This window comes from Buteo buteo, chromosome 9 (genome assembly GCF_964188355.1).
Source record: "Buteo buteo chromosome 9, bButBut1.hap1.1, whole genome shotgun sequence".
Taxonomy (NCBI): domain Eukaryota; kingdom Metazoa; phylum Chordata; class Aves; order Accipitriformes; family Accipitridae; genus Buteo; species Buteo buteo.
In genome coordinates, this window is record NC_134179.1 from 35,056,550 (window position 1) to 35,076,087 (window position 19,538).

At 39.5% G+C, this 19,538-nt stretch overlaps 1 protein-coding gene across 3 annotated transcripts; it reads left to right on the plus strand.

Annotated features, from left to right (window-relative positions):
• Window positions 1–246: 246 nt before the first annotated feature.
• FBXO30 (F-box protein 30) lies at window positions 247–18,208 on the plus strand. Of its 3 annotated transcripts, none has more exons than XM_075036037.1 (4): window positions 247–506; window positions 5,186–5,290; window positions 12,309–14,400; window positions 15,274–18,208. In XM_075036037.1, the coding sequence occupies exons 3-4, from the start codon at window positions 12,325–12,327 to the stop codon at window positions 15,475–15,477; spliced, it is 2,280 nt and encodes a 759-aa protein (XP_074892138.1). In that variant the 5' UTR covers window positions 247–506; window positions 5,186–5,290; window positions 12,309–12,324; the 3' UTR covers window positions 15,478–18,208. The 3 variants fall into 3 exon arrangements, with proteins under 3 accessions (XP_074892138.1, XP_074892141.1, XP_074892139.1); XM_075036038.1 differs by lacking the exon at window positions 247–506 and adding an exon at window positions 569–619; XM_075036040.1 differs by lacking the exon at window positions 5,186–5,290.
• Window positions 18,209–19,538: the final 1,330 nt, after the last annotated feature.

A 19,538-nucleotide genomic window follows, 5' to 3' on the forward strand; every position in this document is an offset into this window, starting at 1 on the left:
CGCCCGCCAGCGGTCACGCGGGCCCGCAGCCCGCCCCGTGGCCAGACCCCGGCCGCACGCGCCCCCCACCGCGCAGGCGCACGGGCGAGAACGGGAGACGGACGCACAGAGAGAGAGAGAGGAGAGAGGCAAGTCCGCGACATCCGGGCATTCCGCCCCTGCCCCGTGACCCCGCCCCTCCCGCCCAGGCGGACCCGCAGCTGCCAGGGTAGAAAGGCCGTGCCGGCGCCGCGCGCCCCCTCAGCCCGTCGCCCCGCCCCTTCGGCAGCGTTGGGGGGGGAAGTGAGGGAGCGCTCCGCCCCGCCCCGCCCCGCGCACTCGCTTGCCCTGGTGCGCGCGGCCGTTGGGGGCGCGGCCGGTAGCGGGGCCGCGCGGGCGGTGAGGCGAGGCCGGGCCGGGCCGTGAGAGGCGAAGCCAGCGCTGCGGCGGCGAGAGCCCGGCGGGGTGAAAGGGCGAGGCGCATCGCAGCCTCCCGCGCCTTCCTGCCTGCCGAGCGACGGGGACGGGTGAGCCGCAGCTGTCCGCGACCGGCGGGGCGAGCCGGGGCCTTGCGCCCCCGCCGGGGCTGCGTCCCGGTCCCGGTCCCGGCTGGCGGCGGCTGCTGCCTGGCAGCCGGCTGGTAAACAAATGGCGGCCCGGCGGGGGCGAGCGTCTGGGGTCGCGGCGGGGCGGGGGGGGCGGCCGGGGCCCAGCGCTGGCTCGGTCGCGGCTCCCCGCTGTCCCTGACAGGTCCCGGCCGGGAAGCGGGGGAGGCCGCGGGGGCTTCCGTGTGCGTGCTTCGCCCGCGTCCCCTCCTTCCTGCCCGGTCCCCCCGGCTCCCGCAGGGCCCGAAGTGCTGAGCGTGTGCCGGTGGTACCGTGCCAGGTAGGGTGGCCGCCGGCCGCCCCGCCTCAGCGCCTGGCCCCTCTGCGGGCCCGCGGCCGCCGGGAGCGGGTGGCGGCGGAGCAAGCCCTGCCGCTGCCGCTTCCTCTTACCCCGCGGGGCCGCCTGCGCTCTCCCGGGTGTCGCGATAGCACGTGGGAAGGGGTAGGGCTGGGGTCTGCCCGGTGCTGTCGGGACTGCAGTCGCAGAGTCTCCTTTCTGCATGGTAGGAGAGGGGAAGAGAGCAAGTAATCCAGAGGTATCGCTGAAATCCTTCTCTGGTCCCCCGTGTTGGTGTATTTCGAGTAGCTGTGCTGAGAGCATACAAGAGGTGGTGTTTTGCCTCTTCTCTCCGTTCCTTTTTTGATGGCTATTACTGACGTGCATTGGAACCTTTATTTTCCTTCTTTATGAAGGTGAAGAAGGTTATGTAGCTGTACTGTAACCCTACAGGACGGCAATCAGAAGTGTATAGGGGAATGACGACAGCTTGTTGAAACAGTCGTGTGGCCTCCTTGCTTCCAAAAGTTCAAGTGCCGCTGTTGTTTGCAGCAGGTCGTCTGAATTCTCCAGGGAAAAAAACCCGTGGGCTGGAGAGATGGCTTTCTTTTGTTCTGTAAAGTTTTACTCGGATTTGGCCGAGGAGCTTTTCATAATCCTTGTTTCCCTTTTGCTGATTATGTTGTCAATATGCCAAAATAAGTGTGTGTTAGCATACTAGTCCAAAACTGGGCCTGTGCTGCTGTAGCAACAGCATCACCTTGCTTGTGCTAGCACTTGGGCAAGAGATCTCCCTCTGCTTTCTCTAGAATCGGTGTGTAGCACTTGATGGTTAAGTCCTTTCCCCGGGCGGCTGCTGCCTTCTGCTGCATGTTAATGTCACACACCTTAACTTGTGCTGTGATCTGGAGAGTTAAGGTTCATGCAGGGAATGATGAGGATGTTATGCTTATTTATGATCTTCCCCTCTCCACTCCTCCCAAAAGCACAAAAACATTACTAAAAGAACTTTGGTTGGTAAGCAAGTTAAATACCTAGAAGACTGAAAAATGCACTGGCAACTTTAGTCCATCTTCCACTCTATATGCATGTAAATGTCCGTGCATAGTTCCTCCATAGTGGTCAAGTTTCATCCAGAGAAGGAATAGATTCAAAGGGTGAATTGGGATTGTATTGCAAGCTGAGACTTTTTCTGGGGTTTCTGTCTCATTCTTTTCCAAAGTTAGAAGGTGTTAGAGAACAGGAGAGTCCCAGCAGAACAGGCAAAGGCTATGCAAAAGCAGTGTTTTTACTTTGCTTCTTGAATGTTCTTTCGTTTGCATTAAATTCTTCTTTTACTCAATTAACTTCTTAAATTTGGATTGTATTTCCCTTGCCTCCTACTTTGATGTTGGAAGTCTAATGGGCAAAATAATTGCTGAGTTTAACTAGCAATATCTGGTTGGAAACTTTCTGGGCAAGATTTCTGCATGTTTTTGGACAACCAAGTTTTTGACTTAGGTCCTAAAGAGTGTCTCGTAGTACCTTTGTGGAGAAGAAAGCATATGGCTATTAGTCTTCAAGTCAGCTTCTCTAGCTACTGTGGATTTCAGCTTTGTAACAAACCTATGCTGTGTATTTAGTCCAATTGAACTAAAAATAAGAAATAAAATTTCCTTCATATTGACAGACATATTTCTTTGGTGAGGTCTGTCTCAAATGAGACAAATGCTGTTTGCCTCTGGCAATGAGGTCCAGTGGTATAGAGATGGGAGTAGGGAATAATTTATGTAGTGATCATTGTACTGGTGACAATTCTCTTTCAGTTTCCTTATCTGCAAAATAAGAATAAAGATAACTCGAGTATTTGTTGGTGGGATGGTTAGATTGTATAAGGAGTAAGTATTCCTGAACAGACCACAAATAAACAAGGAGTTAAATTATTGAGGGTTACAGAGAAATGGTATGTAAGCTGTCCTAAGTGTCTGGGCACTATCTAGTCTCAATACTGAATGCAGGAAAAAGACTGAAAAATCTTGTAATATAAGCTGGTCTAAAACAGGCCTAAAGAGTTAAAATTGCAGGGGAGCTCTAGATTCTGACTTACTTTGCAAGTTACTGTTTTTAATAGTTGCTGAGGTGACACCTGATGTCTTGTTTTAATTTTACTGTAATCTGTTATTACTACTTGAATCTACAATACCCTGCAAACCCTTACAGTCTGTAGAACATCTAATTGAGTAGACTGTGCTGTTGTTTGTTTACCAAATGCCAAACATTGATCTAAGCTCTTAATGTGAAATCATGATGAAAACCTGATAGGTTTAAACTTAAGGCATGAGAACGAGAGGCACAGTGAGGCAAAATGCTAATTGGCATAGTTACAGCTCTTCATATAAAACTTAAGGTAGTGGTTCAGGCTGATGGTTGAATAGTGATATCTGGTTCAGGCTTGATTACATAGGTGCCGGAAGGTGGGTGGTGTTTCATTTGTTTGTTGAAGTTTAAGCTTTGTATTTGTCTATTTAGAAGCATCTCTAGTAGGAACTGTAGTTTTCTGAAAGTCCTGTGTGAGAGAAATTTGTTGGAGTGACAGATTGATTGCAAATAGAATCTTTTTTTTGGAGTGTGCTTTATTGACATAGCTGGAATGCTCTTACAAAACCTTGTTTTAGCTGAGTCACTATTGTCATTGGTTTCGGAATGTGTTTGGATAGGAATGTTCAGCTGCAGTCTTTGGGGAAAAAGTAATAGCATCAAGCCTATTGACATTTGGAAGAGGCAGTCTAAATGATACTAGAGCTCAGAAACTGATGACTCATTGTATGTCCTAAAACCCTGCACAAACTTGTAGTGCAGATCTTTGTGTTTTCCAGTTCTTCATGCAAGTTAAAAACATACTGAAAGAGCTGGTATAACGTGCTCATTATGAGATATATTCCCATTCTTGTTATCAACTATTTGAGGTAGGTGAGGTTTTGTTTAGAAAATAGGTTTTTTTAAAACTGAATATTTGTTACTATTTCCATTGGTTTTAAAACCAAGCAGCTTGGAAGGGGAAAAAGCCTAACAGATGCTGCAAAAAATATCTTTCATTTGATAAGAAAGCCATACCTGAAAATAGAATAGATTAAAATTGTTAATGCTCTCTCTGTTCTTGTTCTCCTATTCTTTTTGTTCTGCTTTTAATTTTTCAAAATATTTTAGGACAAACTCCATCTTTTCTACTTTAGTATTATCTGGTGCAGTATGTGGGGGGTGTCTGTTAAGTAGATAGTACACACAAAAAATTTTTGCTGTACAGTGGTCAGGCCATTGTCTGCTAACAAGGGTGTATTTTTAATAGAAGAAATAACCTTATATGTACAGAGTACATGACATTCACATTTCAGTCTGGGATCTTGGAGAGAAGTTGTATTCATGTTCCATTTACTTTAAAGTTGTTTTTTATTTTGCTGTGGAAACTGGTTAAACTTGTGTAGTAAGACCTGAAACAGTATATTAACAAGTTTTTTGGCCTGATCTCTGTAAATATACAGAGGTCAGGAATTCTGTGGCAACATGTATGAATTAAAATATTATGTAAGAAGAAGGATTTATTTTTGGTTTCTTTTGGGTGGCTGAAATCAGCTACTGTAATATGGAATGCATTATTTTTTACAGTAGTTCTGTTTCTGATTTCTGAGAAATAGCTTGTTTTCTTTTCTGTTTTTCTGAAGGATTTGTGAGATGATATCTAGGGATAAGGATATAATTTTTCCTTTGGGTATATCACCTCGGTTCCATCTCTGTTAAGTTTTAGTGATAATCCATGGGTATGAATACATTGAAGAAGCAGCTCCTTACACTAAAGAGCTTTTTAATATTAAGCAACTACTTAATAAGTTCTAGTGTCTGAAGACTGAAGCTGGACAAATGTTAACTAGACTAAAATGCAGTTTGTAAAAGAATCAAACTTTACTTATTTTTTTTAGTTCTTCAGCTGTTGCAATCTTTAATTCAAGTTTGGGGTTTTTTTCTTAAGTGGTTCCTGGCGGGCCAAACCGAAGAATTAAGTGAAGTAGGTCAGAGTAATAACTTTCAATAATCTCTTCTAGCCTTAAATATAAATAGGTAACCATCTAGTGTGACTAAGTGCTAGCAATAAGCTAAAATGACAGAACTTAGGTTGCTCTTGCAAAGTCTATTAAAAACATGTTTATTTTTTCCGTAAAACCTGCAAAATATTTCAACGTTTGTAGCTCTGGATAGCATAAGCACATGACCTTTTCAGAGGGGATTGTACATATGGAAAGCAATCTGTACACCTGGAATGAAACCTTACTTCTGATCTCATTTCTTGCAGAGTCTGCAGCAATCAAGGAGTCGCACTGAGTTCAAGTTCAGAAGTGCTTTACACATGAAATCTACTGGCTCTGTAGCTGATTCTGCCCTGTCACCATCTCAACAGGTAGAGTGCTTTTGTGCCTGAGCCATGCAACAAGTGTAGCTGTTCCTGGTGTGGTTGTCCTGTGTCAGTGTGTGGCCAAAGCCACATTGAGGCCTTTGGGTTTCTTCTCTGGGGAATGTGTCAAGGAGACAAGAATGCATGGCAGATCTGTCACAAAAGTACTCTAAGGAAAAGCCTAGTAGTTTTGGTTTTCATTTTTAACACTCATAGAGTTTAATAGTGATAGAAGAAAGTGTTCTGTCATTCCGTCAGAGCTTCTATTCTAAAATGGAACAAAGCCAGACAGGGGGCATCAGTGGAAAGTCCACTTCAGTCAAAGCAGTGTTTTGCTTTGGGTTATTTTCCCCTTGAATTCTATTTTTTTTTTGGCTGCAGTGATTTGGGAGGAAATACCTCACTGAATTCTCTGAATGGGAGGAAGATGGTTTGCCACTAGGGAGAAGGGAACTCCTAAAGTGTTACTCAAAAGAATGCAAAATACAGGTCAGCTCTTGTAATAGGGTGTTTGGGGCAGGAGTAGACATGGAAAAGCTTTTCTTTATAAGGTTGACATAAAAAAGTTGCACGTCCTTATAATTCTACTGCTCAATAATTTTCTGTAGTTAGAAGTTTCTTTCTGTTTTGGTCTGGTTTGTTTTTGAGGCAGATGCATAACTTTAATTTATGCTTCAAAAAGCAGTTAGTACATATTCCTTCGATGCTAGATCACTGATAAAACTAGAATCTTTCCAGAACTATGCATCCCCCTAAGGTTTGTTTTGGTTGGTTTTTTTTTTGTTTTTGTTTTTGTTTTCAGTAAGAAGCCATGCTCTGAGCCTGACCTTTTTCTGCCTCTTTTGTGTAATACATACAAATTGCTGTGGACTATGATGATAATGGTAGAAGTAGGATACTACTTGTATAGTAGTTTGGGCTTTAGTAATTGAAGCTCCTTCTCACATGTTCAGTGATTAAGAAAAAAAATAATGTAAGCTCATTCTAGTATGTCCAATATGTACAGTCAGTACCAGGCAGGGAAGATGCACTCTTCATTGTTGTGGATGAATTTATGTTTGAGAATGCAGTGAAAACTCATCTATCCAAATGTTCTGAATATCGTTTTAACTTCTCTGATCTGCCTAGTTGTAACAGAATCCAGGGTTGTCCTGATGAACTCGGTGGGGGAGGGTGGTAATTTATATCCCATAGGGTTGAGATTTTAAGTGTGGCATCTGAAAGGATTCTACTTCCTAAAGTATGTCTGATGTAAACTAGTTTGAAGAAATAAAAGGCTTCACAAAGTTCCTGTCAGGAACTTCTCTTTCAAATCAGAAAAACAGTATAAAAAAGAACAATTGCCTAGTATATCAGATATTAAAATATGGCCACATGTACTAGTCTGTTACCAGTGCAACTGAAGCACATCCCTTTAAATTTGTCATCTCTTAGTCATGTTGTTTCATGTTAATAACTAGCAGTTTGTAATGTTGTTTGTTGTTCTTTTGAATTTACCATTTTAAAAAGTAGTTGGAAATTAGTGTAGCATTAGATTAACTTTGCTGTATGTCCCTGTTTCCTGCCTTCCCAATGCTATGGAGACATATTTAAGCAGGAGTTGAGGCACCCAGCTCCCAAATATGAGGCCAATGGCTGTGTTGACTTTAGAGAAGCCTCAGGATGGGGCTATTTAACCTTAGACTTTGTGGAGTCTTGAGGAGTAGAGTTAGAGCACCCTCAAGCAGGGATGGCAACTAGTGGTAGCACTTGCCATTCTCCAGTTGCAGTGGTGACAAAGACATCTTGCTCAACCTCCAGTTCCTGTTTTTCATCGGTGGTTTGAAAACTAAATCAAAAAGGACCTCAAACCAACCCCCCAAACCCAAAAAGGAAGTATAACATACATAACATAGAAGGTTAATGCGGCCATGCTATTGTAGTAGTAGACTGAGGTGGTTTTTTTTAGATACAAAAATTGTTATACGTTTTGTGCAGGATAAGGATAAAAAGATAAGAAAAGCTTACCTTCTAGAAGACTGCAAAGCTTGTTTAAAGCATTTGATAGTTAGACCTGTTAGTCAAGGTGAATGATATTCTCCCATGCATGGTAGGATATAGAAAAACAAAATAGCTTGTTCAATAATTATCTATAGTGATGCCAATTCTATTTTGGCAGAATATTCTAAAGCTCTCCTTTTTTTTAAATTATTTTTTATTTTTATACTGCTCTCTACCTCTTCCCGTATTTTTCCTTACCCCCTTTTCTTAACCACCTGTGACTTAAATCTCTCTCTCACTTGGCCATTTCTTCTCTGAAAGTTTCTGCATCTTACCAGACTTGTTAGACACTCTTTTAGCCAGAGACTTGGGTAAAAGATGGAAGATTCAGAAATATGGCAGTCTCTTCTACAATCTCCAAAACAAAAGGGAATTTTTGTAGAATGGTTTGCATATATTTGGCTGCTTGTGGGTGGATTTGGATGCTCCTGGGAGTTTAAACCTGTAGTGCTGCTTGTGTCTCTCTATTCTTCTACTTCCTTGAGTAACTAATTTAAGAACCTGTTGGCCCATTTAATCGAATTTGGTAGAGGGAAAAGTCTCAAAGATAGTTGAGCTGTACAGGTTTGCTGAATGAAAGGTGGCTGAGTAATGGAGGGTTCCAATAGCAGTAATAGTTGCTGTGATTTCCTATCTTATTGGCACCAAAGTAGGGGAGAGTAAGTAAGCAGACTTTGAGTTTGATAATACTAAGTACAGCTCCTTATACTTTATGGCGTAGAAGAAAGTGAGAGCTGAAGTATTGTGTGGTGACTGAAATCCTTATTATGCTATTTCAATGTTTGTGTTAAAACAGCAACTGAAAATCATGTGGCTGTAGCAGCTGGAATTTTAATCCTTTTAATTATGACAGATTTTCAAAGCATGTTCTGGCTGATTTGGTCAGCTGACTGTATAGTATGTACAATAACATCAAGTGATTGCACAAATTCTGAGAGCAGTGGTCACCTCACTGGAACAGCATGTATTTTTAGGTTTCTCTACTAGTAACAGTCAAGTGTATGTACTTAAGCATCTCATATGAACTGAAGCTAGTTGCTGACACTACACTATCAGAAAAGGACAGCTGTTTGTTCTTGCTATAGTCATTGATCTGACACTCTATCTTCTCACCAAATTGTGGCAAGGAACACAATGGGGTATAAACACTGTAAATATTATTGGTACATATTTTAATGACAGGTATTTTTTCTTCAGGTCAGCAATGACACTCTTTGCTAGCCGTTTCAATTTTCTGTATGAGAGGAAATGAAAGCACTTTGTTACCTCCAGCAAGAATTTTCTTTATCTCTCCTTTACCCAACAGTCTTTTCCTTTACAAGGCAATGTTTGGGAAGAGGGTGGTTCTTGCTCTCAGTGTAGTACTAGTGATATACTGGTTATGGTTCTTCAGAAGAAAATGATTCATATGTGGATGCTCTTAATCGATGAATCAAAGAAGTGTTAAGTTCTGTGGTTCACAAAGTTAGCTTACAAAATGGAGTGAGTGGTGACCATTTGTTGATTAATGAATGTGCTAATTCTTGAGGTCTTACATATTTATTCCACCAGTTTGATAGGGGTCATTTGGTTTTTTGCCTTTGGACTCAATTTGCAGTTTGATAATTGAATTATATCAAAAGCCTTAACTAGTTCAAGCAGTCCAGGAACTCATGACTGCCCAAAACAGCTGTTGAGTTTGAAGCCCAGGTATTAAAATTAAAAATGCAGAAAAGGACATTTAATATATATAAAAGGACTTTGTAGTAAGCTATAAATAAAATGTGACATTCTGACTAAATTGAAGTTCTGCAGCAGATGCTGTGAAATTAAGGTTTGTAAGCAAGACATAGCATTTTAGTGAACGTCCTGCTGATGTCCAAAGAGATTTTAAACTATATATTTAGCTAAGGAGCCAAGGGATTTGAATTTTAAGAGAAATGGCAACTGATATCAAACTTCTTGGTGACCAATAAAATTCTTATTTATGGAAACTGAGAGGTTACTTCAGCTATTTAATTGATGGCATGCATAACTGCTTCTTTATAAAAGCAATTGCAAGCATCTGTTATAGAACTAAATTAGCATCTACCTATTGGTAAAACATGATATTTTAGTGTTTGCTTTGGCTTTCATATACTGTCTGTTAGTGATACTTGTTTTCACCAGGTTTTCTTTCCTTCTTACACACTTCAAGATTTCATTGGCTCTTATGAAATCATTAAGTTTTGATGAATATTAGCTGATGTGTGAAAAGGAGTCCACAAGCCTGAGAAAAGCCAGTATCATCATGCAACTCGGGTTTCACAATCTGACTTGTAAAGTCCAAGATAGTGTGCTAGGGAGGAGGATGGTTTACTGTCTTAATAGAATGTTCTTCTGTGTAAGCTCACATAGGCTATTTAAAGATAGTATTTAATGATGGTTGACTAATTTAGGGTATGTCTACATAAATGGTCCAGGCAAACACAAGCTCAGTTTGACCGTGTTCTGGGCTGTCTGCATGTGGGCCTGCTATGCTAGAACAGTGCTAGCATAGCGGTGTGCGCTAGCTATCACACCTGCCTTCTGCTCTAGAAGTGGCTCACTTCTGGCTATCTTAAAGTGAGCAGGGTGCATAGCATTTTGCAAAGTAGGTAAACAATTTTTTTTTTTAAATTCTTTATTTTAAAACATAATTGTGGGTAGCTGATTCAATTAAGCCTTGCTGCTACCAGACTGCTTGTTTTATAGGAGCAGGACTGTGTTTAGACACATGAAGCAAGGGCTGGGCTCTATGAGGGCTCTTGCATTATGAACTAGCAATTGTCTTTTTAGGGCTATTTCTGTTTTGTGTTAAGTGCTTTGAAATACACACGTAACCTGAGGGCTTCCTTTTGATCTCTGCTCACCTGTTGCCTTGAGGAAAACAAGAGTTTGGTTTCAGTATTGATGCAAAACTCTGAAATTTTCTTTGGTCTAGCAACGGGTAGGCTGCTGTATTTGGCAGGAATTACTTAGAGAGAGCTTTGCCAGAAGAACTAAAAATATCTTGGAGAAGTAAAATAATTTTCTCTTTTTCATTCTTTACTGAACCTGTTTCAGCTCTTTGCAGTATATGCTATCTGATGTAATACGCAGGTTGAAAGCAGGTTGTGTGCCAGAAAGGTTTGCTAAAATGTTCAGCGACTCAGTCAGTCACTGAGTTCAGTGACTGATGCACTTGACAATTTATTTGAAACTTACGTGTTACTCAGTATATAAATACTGAGGTATGGTGAGGAAAATTCAGCTGGTTTTTGCCTGCCAAGTGTAGCACATATGCTTCTTTGTTAGAAGTGTTCAGGAGAGTGGGTGGCTAAAATATTTGAGTTATCCGAATTACGACGGATGGGGGGATAAGGACTGATTGCTGCCTAAAGTTGGCATGAATTTCAAAGCATTAAAAGAATACAAGTGAGTGAAGTGTCACATAGATTTCTATTTAAATGCTTTAAATTATTAAAAGTGGAGTGTCTAAAAGGCAGTTTTCTTTCCTCTTACCTTCAGTTTGAACAAAAGGAATAATACTAAGTTCTATTTTTACAGTTTAGAGTATTAATTTAAGAAGTTTTAAAGCATTAAAACCAAAGTGTTTAGTCTGAAGAAAATGCATGAGAGCACTTGTTACCTAGTAGAATAAGATAAGGAGCCATTTCTATTAGTCTTGAATGCTGTAAGCGTTTTATTTTTCAAGAAAATTGCTGGAGGGTGGGGAGTGAGGTAAAGATGGAACTGAGCAATGTATTTTTGACACAGTATTTTGAGATTTGGCTCCGTGTAAGTCATTTTCTGATATTTCTGAACTGTAATCCCTAGTTGTATCACTTCTGAGAGGGAGTTTGTTAGAGCGTAGTGGAGAGCTTGGTCACTTGCATGGTCCTGCACTCCAGCTAGTGAGCTATTCCAGAACTTCTCAAAGTATGGTACAAAGATGCAAAGTTTACTCTCTTTTTTTTTTTCTTCTTTTTTTTCCTCCATACCACAGCAAATAATTGAGTGTGTGTGTGTGTGTGTGTCAAGGTGTTATAATAGATTATGCAATTAATTTTATTTGGATTTTTCTGGCTGTTTGGCCTTGTTATATAAAGTTGTTGTGTTATCCTTACACTTCGAACTGCTGGTATTGTAATCAGGATGGCCATAGGATGCATTAAAAAAAATTACCTTTTGTGGCTTGAACTGGAGGTATAGATAGGACCATGTTGGGTAGTAAAGTTTTATGTAAAAGTTTTCAATGAAATATTTAAGGTGTAGTATAATTGCTACCTTTGTACAACAACTACTATAAAAATACGGGAGGAGCTATAGGCTATAGGTGAAGAAAAAAAGAAGAGTGAAGAGCTGTTGTAAAGGACTGCTGTCTGTCAGAAGGATGGAGGGGGAGAGAATGGGACACAACAAGGGACTGCGATACATGCAGAAGGCTGCAGATTGCCTTAAACAGAACTGCATGAAGAGGGTGTCAGAAGCTTAGGTGATAGCAAGCAGCCCAGGGAATAGATTGCCTCTGTCTAATTTAGAGAACTGGAGGTGAGAATGAATCTGGCTTCCTTTATTTTGTCTCCCTACTCTGTAGAGTTCTATGGTTTATGATTTTGGGTAGTAGCCATAGTCGACAATCATGCTTTGTTTTTCATTGAATCATTTGCAATGGGCAGGGAAAAAGAGCTATTCCGGAGGGAAGGATTATACAACATTTTTACCTAAGTTGCATATATTATACCTGGTGAATAAATGCATAGACTATGTCTTGAACTCTGATACAAATGTGTATCATCAGTTTTCAGGTGAACTTTTAAACACCGTTTCTTTGAGATAAAATGTCACATACTTGTTCTCTTAAAATGGCTACTGATCAGTTCACGTTGTGTTAACATACATCTTTCTGTACATGTAGAGGATGCAAAACTGCAAATAATAGTTAGTAAATATTAACAATATTGAGTTCATATTCTATGCTTTTGTCTCCTTTCTCTTCACTCAGAATTGGATTTACAGTCATGGAGGAACATCAACATTTACACTGTGTGAACTGTGTCAGCCGTCGTTGTATGACCAGACCAGAGCCTGGCATTTCCTGTGATTTGATTGGCTGCCCATTGGTTTGCGGAGCAGTTTTTCACTCATGTAAAGCTGAGGAACATCGCATGTTATGTCCACTTGAAAGAGTGCCTTGTTTGAATAGTGGCTTTGGATGTCCTTTCATAGTAGCCCGAAATAAAATTGCTGATCATCTAGAAGTTTGTCCTGCAAGTGTGGTATGTTGTACCATGGAGTGGAATAGATGGCCAGTCAGTTACGCAGACCGAAAATCTTATGAAAATCTGAGTAAAGATGTTGATGAAGTGGAGCAGCTAGATATGGCTTTAGCCCTTCAAGACCAGCGCATGTTATTAGAATCACTTAAAGTAGCAACTATGATGTCAAAAGCGGGTGATCAAATACCAGAATCCAGAGAGCAAACCTCTGTCAAATCAAGTGCCCCAGATACAGTGCATTCAAATGGTTTGATGCCTGTAGATGAAGAGTCCTATGGTGCACTTTATCAAGCTACTGTAGAAACAACGAGGAGTTTAGCTGCTGCTCTGGATATCCTGAACACTGCTACAAGGGACATTAATATGTTAAGTTCAAGGCTCTGCACTTCACCACATGAAATGAAAGAAGATACTGAGATTAAAGAACAAGCTTCTAATGGCATTATTCAGGATAAAAAGTCTGACCATGAATATCCAGATGAAGATAACATAGGAGCAGTTGGGGGAATTAACTTCGATAGCCTGAGTCAAAATTCACAAATGGAACAAAATGGTTCTAGTGATATTTGTTACGATGTAGTGCAAAAACATGACTTAAATCTAAACCTCAGTAACTCCTCACTTTTGTGTAATGGCTTTCATGTAGAAAATGAATGTTCAAAGGTGTTGGACCAGAATGAAGATCTTGGTGTATCTAATTCAAAATCATCCAGTGTAGCAAATGGTGAATGTACTGCATCTCCTGATGGTGAAGCATTACAGTCTTGCAGCTCCTTCCCTGTAACAGCACAACTTAAAGAAGTAATATCAGCTGATCACTTAGTTAATGGCAATGTTAATCATGTACTACTTCCCCATAATGCTAACGAAGAAGAAATGTTAGAGAGACAAGTAGAGCAAGAAAGATTGAGAAACATAGATGCGTTTTCACTTTTACGGCATCGATCATACAAATTTCTTGTTAACCACTATTGGTCTACACCAAAAGAAGACAAAGCTGTTGATACATCAGATTTGGAAATAACAGAAGATCCTATGGGTCTTCAGGGGATTGATCTAATCACTGCAGCTCTGTTGTTTTGCCTAGGAGACTCTCCCGGAGGTAGGGGGATATCAGAAAGTCGCACTGTCGATGTGTATCACGTTGACTTTGGGACCCAAACATTTTCTCTCCCATCTGCTATATTGGCCACAAATACAATGGTGGGGGAAATAGCTTCAGCTTCTGCATGTGATCATGCCAACCCGCAGCTCTCAAATCCAAGTCCATTCCAGACCCTTGGTCTGGATTTGGTATTGGAATATGTGGCTAGATACCAAACAAAACAGCGTTCAATGTTTACATTTGTTTGTGGACAGTTGTTTAGGAGGAATGAATTTTCATCGCATTTTAAGAACGTGCATGGTGACATTCATGCTGGCCTTAATGGCTGGATGGAGCAGAGGTGTCCTTTGGCATATTATGGGTGTACATATTCTCAACGAAGGTTTTGTCCTTCGACACAAGGGGCAAAAATTATTCATGACCGCCACTTACGGTCATTTGGAGTTCAGCCTTGTATATCCACAGTATTAGTAGAACCAGCAAAAAGCTGCTTAATTGGACTACACAATGACCATCTGAGTAGTCTACCTTTTGAGGTTCTGCAGCACATTGCTAGTTTTCTAGATGGCTTTAGTTTATGTCAGCTTTCAAGAGTGTCACGTTTAATGAGAGATGTGTGTGGAAGCTTGCTTCAAGCACGTGGAATGGTGATACTGCTTTGGGAGAAGAGAAAGTACCCAGATGGACGTTCTTCTTGGCAGATAAAAGAAAAGGTAGGTTATTTTTTATTTTGAAGGTGAAAGGGAAGGTATTAAATTGGTCATGTCTTTGCTCTTACCCTTAATATTTTCCCTCATCACTATTGTTATTACTGTTTTTTGATGTAATATCCCTTCAAGAAACAGATTGTCGTATCGAACAAAAATTAGTGAAAATTGCTAGGAGGTTGGTTCAGTCCTCTCCACATTTGAAGAAGTAGAAGTTGAAGTAGTGTCTGTCTAGTTTTTACTTGATGTAAATAAATTAATCTCTGTTTTTCCCCAAGATTTTAAAATATTAAGTGATTACTTCATGATTTTCTTTAATATCAATATTCCATGAAAGTGGGAAAGTTGCCTACAAAGTTGCTGTCTTTATACTGTTTACAGCAATTTTAATTTTTGCTAACCTGTTGAGATCCTATCCGTTGCCATGATACTGAGTGCCTTAAGTATGTAAACAATTCTTAAAACCTTTGAGTGACCTTTGTATAGTATGGTTGTCACCATTTCCCAGCCCCTCCCCCCAAACTGCAGAGTATCTGCAGCAATCATTTGGAATTGCGGAAGTTGATAATTTCAGAAACAGATCATTGTGACTGGTTGTGTGATACTTCATCATTTAACTTCTCATTGCATCTACTTTGTAGACGCAAAAAATATGGCCTGTCTTTCTTCCCAGTGTACAGAGTTGACTTGGAATCTGAATCAGCCTGGGACTGACTATACAAAATTTAGCATTGTATGTTTTTGTCATGTTGATTTTCAGTATGATTTATAGTAAATGCAAAACATTGCCTGAAAGTATTCTAGCACAAACATTTAATTTCCTGCTCTAAGTTCAGGTATCTGAAAACATTTTGAGCCTAAGTGCAACTTATTTTCTAGGTTTGGCGCTTCAGTACAGCCTTCTGTACTGTGAATGAGTGGAAGTTTGCTGACATCGTAAGCATGGCTGACCACTTGAAGAAATGTAGCTATAATGCTGTAGAGAGAAGAGAGGAGGCTGTTCCACTGCCATGTATGTGTGTAACACGAGAACTCACTAAAGAAGGACGTTCACTGCGCTCTGTTTTGAAACCAGTACTTTAAGTATTGCAACCACTCCAATTGCACATACACTCAAGCACCTGATATAACCTCGGTAATATTACGTGACACTTTATTAATGTACTAAAGATACTTTCTAGCTAAATCTACTCTGTCACTGTGTATATAAGGTTTGAAGTGACATTTATTTTTTATAATACTGTTTAGCTGGAAAGTAATGAAAGTTGCCTTAACGTTTGAAAAATTCGGAACTTGCTGGACAGGGTAGTTTTATCTAACTTATATAATTTAAGAACAAAATCCTGAGGTGTGTTTTCTGATTCACTGGTGCCCATGTTGCTGTTGGCTGATAACATTTCAAAAATGGCCTCTAAATGGTATGCACATTTAGATAGGAAACACTGAATTGTAGTAAGACAAAATCCTGACCAAATGTACTTTCTGTATTTGGTCTATTTTTTTTAACAGATTATAATCCAAATATTTGAAAGACAAGGAAGAATTCAAAACTTTATAGTAGATTTCTCAAACACAGCTTTTAAGCACATCTTTTCTCATGAAAGCAGTGTTTTAGTGCTCTTCCTAGTTAACAGGTGATCTAGGATCAGCTTTTTTTTAAAAATTTTTTTTTAGGAATGATCTAAGCTAACTCAGATTTGCAGCAGCTTAATTTTTATTACAGCTTCCTTTTGACATGTCAACAATGATTATTTTTCTTCTGAACTATTAACAGTTATTTCACTTTTGGGAGCAAAACTTTTAGAGCTAAAAACATGGAATACTAGTTTTTACTCTCGCACCTACAATGACATCGATATAAAATGTTGAAAATGTTTTTCCTTGTCCTGCAGTTGGCTGAGGGTTAAATTGCTTGAGCAGTCAGAAATGCAAAGTATGTGATGAACAGTTACGAATTTATAATGCAGCTAATGAAAGGGCTTTACTTGTTCTATGATATTGTGAGATGTATTGTCTCCTTTTCTGTTAATTTGTCTATAAAAATGCTGCTTTTTTGAGGAGCATTTTAAATTACTGGTATGTATAGCAAATGTATCATCTTCATAAGATGAGACATGATTTGTTAATTGCATAAGGCATATCAGAAATGTATGTTCAACTACATCTGTTAAATGAACAACTCCAATTTGCTTCCAGTCTTCCATAATAAAAGATCTTACAAAGCATTTGTGAACAGAGAATACCTGTTACAAAAAATGGCCTGGTATAGCAAAACTGTAATAACTTGAACTGACTTTCCAACTTGCTTATATTAATGTTGGTGCCTGTAGCCTGTTGCACTTAGCAACTGTGCCGCAAAGCTAAAACAGAAACAGACCAGAGCTTGGAACAAAGAAATACAGTACGTATTTCCATTATAGGAAAAATAAGAGATTGGTAAGGAGGACATGTTTACAAAAATGGCTAAATTTATTACTCGTAATTTCTGTACTGGACACTTTTTTATGGCTAGCCTGGCTGCAGTTCACAACTTTGGTACCTGTGCATTTCTCATTCTGGGTCCAGTCCAGCTAAACACTCACTGCCTTTTTCAATCCAGAGTGCTACAGGTGCCCAGGAAAAAAATAAATCTAGTTCTTCAGTGCCATGAGTTGAAATTACAAGAGCTCAAACAGCAGCTCTGCCTGGATCGTTAAACTACATGTTCTCTTTCCACACTTTATCTTTTTTTGTTTGGAGAGAGGAAAGGAGTAAACCCTCTACAGAAGTTAGCAATATTTGCAGTAATTCTTAGCTGTTACCACAGTTATCTGGAAAAGAGAGTCTAGATTCATGTACAAATCTGACTATACCAACTGGGTTTTAGGTAGGGATTTTAAATGCGCACATACACAACCCCCGCCCCTGTGCTCTGAGTGCACTGAAGTGCTCAATACCCACAAATTCTTCAGTACAAGGCAGGAGACAGACTTTTATCAGTTCTTGTCTTTTAGCTCTAATGGCTCCTTGCTGCTGCTCTCCAGTGTTTAAAAGTAGTTGTGTGACTGGAAGGATCCTGAATGTTGAGGAGTTTATGCTTGCGTTTATGGCTAAATCTCCTTTAAAACATCTGTCTTGGGTTACTGATATTTTTTTAGTCAGCAATGTGGTGGTTTTGGTACTCGGCATTCTTTGTAACTACACAGAACACTGGAAGTATGGTAGGCAGGCATGTGTCTCAGTCGCTTAGGAGAAGAGGGAGTTCAATTAGAGGAGCTGGTGTTGGTAGAATCTCACTTGTAGCACAGTGCAGATCTACATCTAAAGTATCAGTCGTTGATCTATTAAAATGAACTTTTTAAGTACTCAGTGTTCTTAAGAAATAACACTATTTCTCAATACATGCACTTTTGTTTTCAAATGTAGATACAGGCTTTTTTGTTAAATTAGTCTATTTTTAATGAGAATCCAGAGCTATTAAAATATCAATGTTGCGAACAAAATCTCTGCCTTGTAAACTGCTCCAAACGCAGGAATACAATATAGTTAGGATAAAAACTTTTTTTTTACACTGCTATGCAGTTTGTAAAACTTCTATGGTGTATAGTCAGTCTATCAAAATGTGGCTTGTTCACATCTGCCCTTGAATTTTAAAAATGTCGTATCCGTTTCCTGGTACATCTTCCATACAGCATATATAGACAGCTGTTCCAGTCTTTCTTTTACTTGATACCACATTGCTACTTTGTTTAAATATTATGTTTTCAATCATTATGCAATATTTTTTTGCAATGTCTGTTGAAATCCTAATAAAACTTTTGGAGTTTCTCTTTTAGTATGATTGTACTTTTTTTAAAGCCTATCACCAGCCTTCCAGTGTTCAAACGTGGTGCTCAGTGTCTGCCTATAGGATTCCAGTAAGTACTAAAAAAATCAAATTACATAAAGGAATCTATTTGCAAACATTTAAACATTGTGTAATTTGGAAGTGATTAATATGTATTCACATTCACTTCAGTATGAAGATCAGTCATTCCTTTTTAGACTATACACCCATTTCTATTGCTTTGGTCTATTATGCAGCATAGATTTCCTTTACAATTAAAGATTTAACTACGTAACACTGAAGACTCATACCGTACCTTGTAGGTTTGTTTTAATTGTTTTTTCTGAATAATAAATTGGAAAGATAATCTGATCAATATGATACACACGCTACTGGTTTGCGAAGACCCTTTTCAGTGTATTGTCTCATTAGTAAAGCTTTCCATAGAAAGCTGTTGCTTAAAATGGTACAGAAGCAAAAATTTAGAGTGGTTTTTGTGTAATAGTTGTAGTTCAGACTGTTTGTGGAATGGCCAAACATAAAAGAAAACCTCATTAAAATAGAAGACTGCTCAGAAATTGACCTGTTGCTCTGCTATTTGCCAATATGAATATTCTAGTAGTCTTTACAAATAAAAATGTACCTATACTACATAAATCTGACAAAAAAATTAATCTAAACTGTATTGAGTAACATGCTGTGACTCATGGTTTAATTTCAGCCATTACAAACTTGTGGCTACTTTACTTTTTAGACAGGCCACATTAGCCTTTTGTTTTTCTCTCTCCGTAAGTGCATTAGATATTCTGCTGTGTAAGGAAATATTTTTTGTCTGAGTTTAACTTTCTTGGTGCTTAAAGTATTCTAGAGGATTTGCCTGTATGTTTTAGCTTGTTTTTCTGAGAATACTACTGCTAAAACTATCTTGATAGTCTCTTACCTGCTGAATGTACTTTCCTAAAATGAGAAAATCTAAGTTCAGTGGAGAATTCGATGCTTGCTGTAATATCAGAAAGCTGATTTAAATTCTTTCAGTCAGAATGTATGTTCAGGCATCTTTGATCATCTTCAGATGAGCAAAATATAGTGGTTGTTTACAGCACTGAGGAAAAAAATAGCATTCAGATAGTGTTGATAAAAAGTTACGGCATGTAAAGCAGAGACAGTTTGAAGAATGGGGTTCTTGTAGTGTGACTGTTCGGCATGTGGTAAATATCGTAGCAGTAATCCAAACTGGAGAGGAAAACTGAATGGAGAAGTAGGCTTAAAATAATGAAGGCATCCAGTCCCAGCATAGAGACTCTTCTGAGGGACTGTGTTTGTGAGTGCTGGGAGTTTG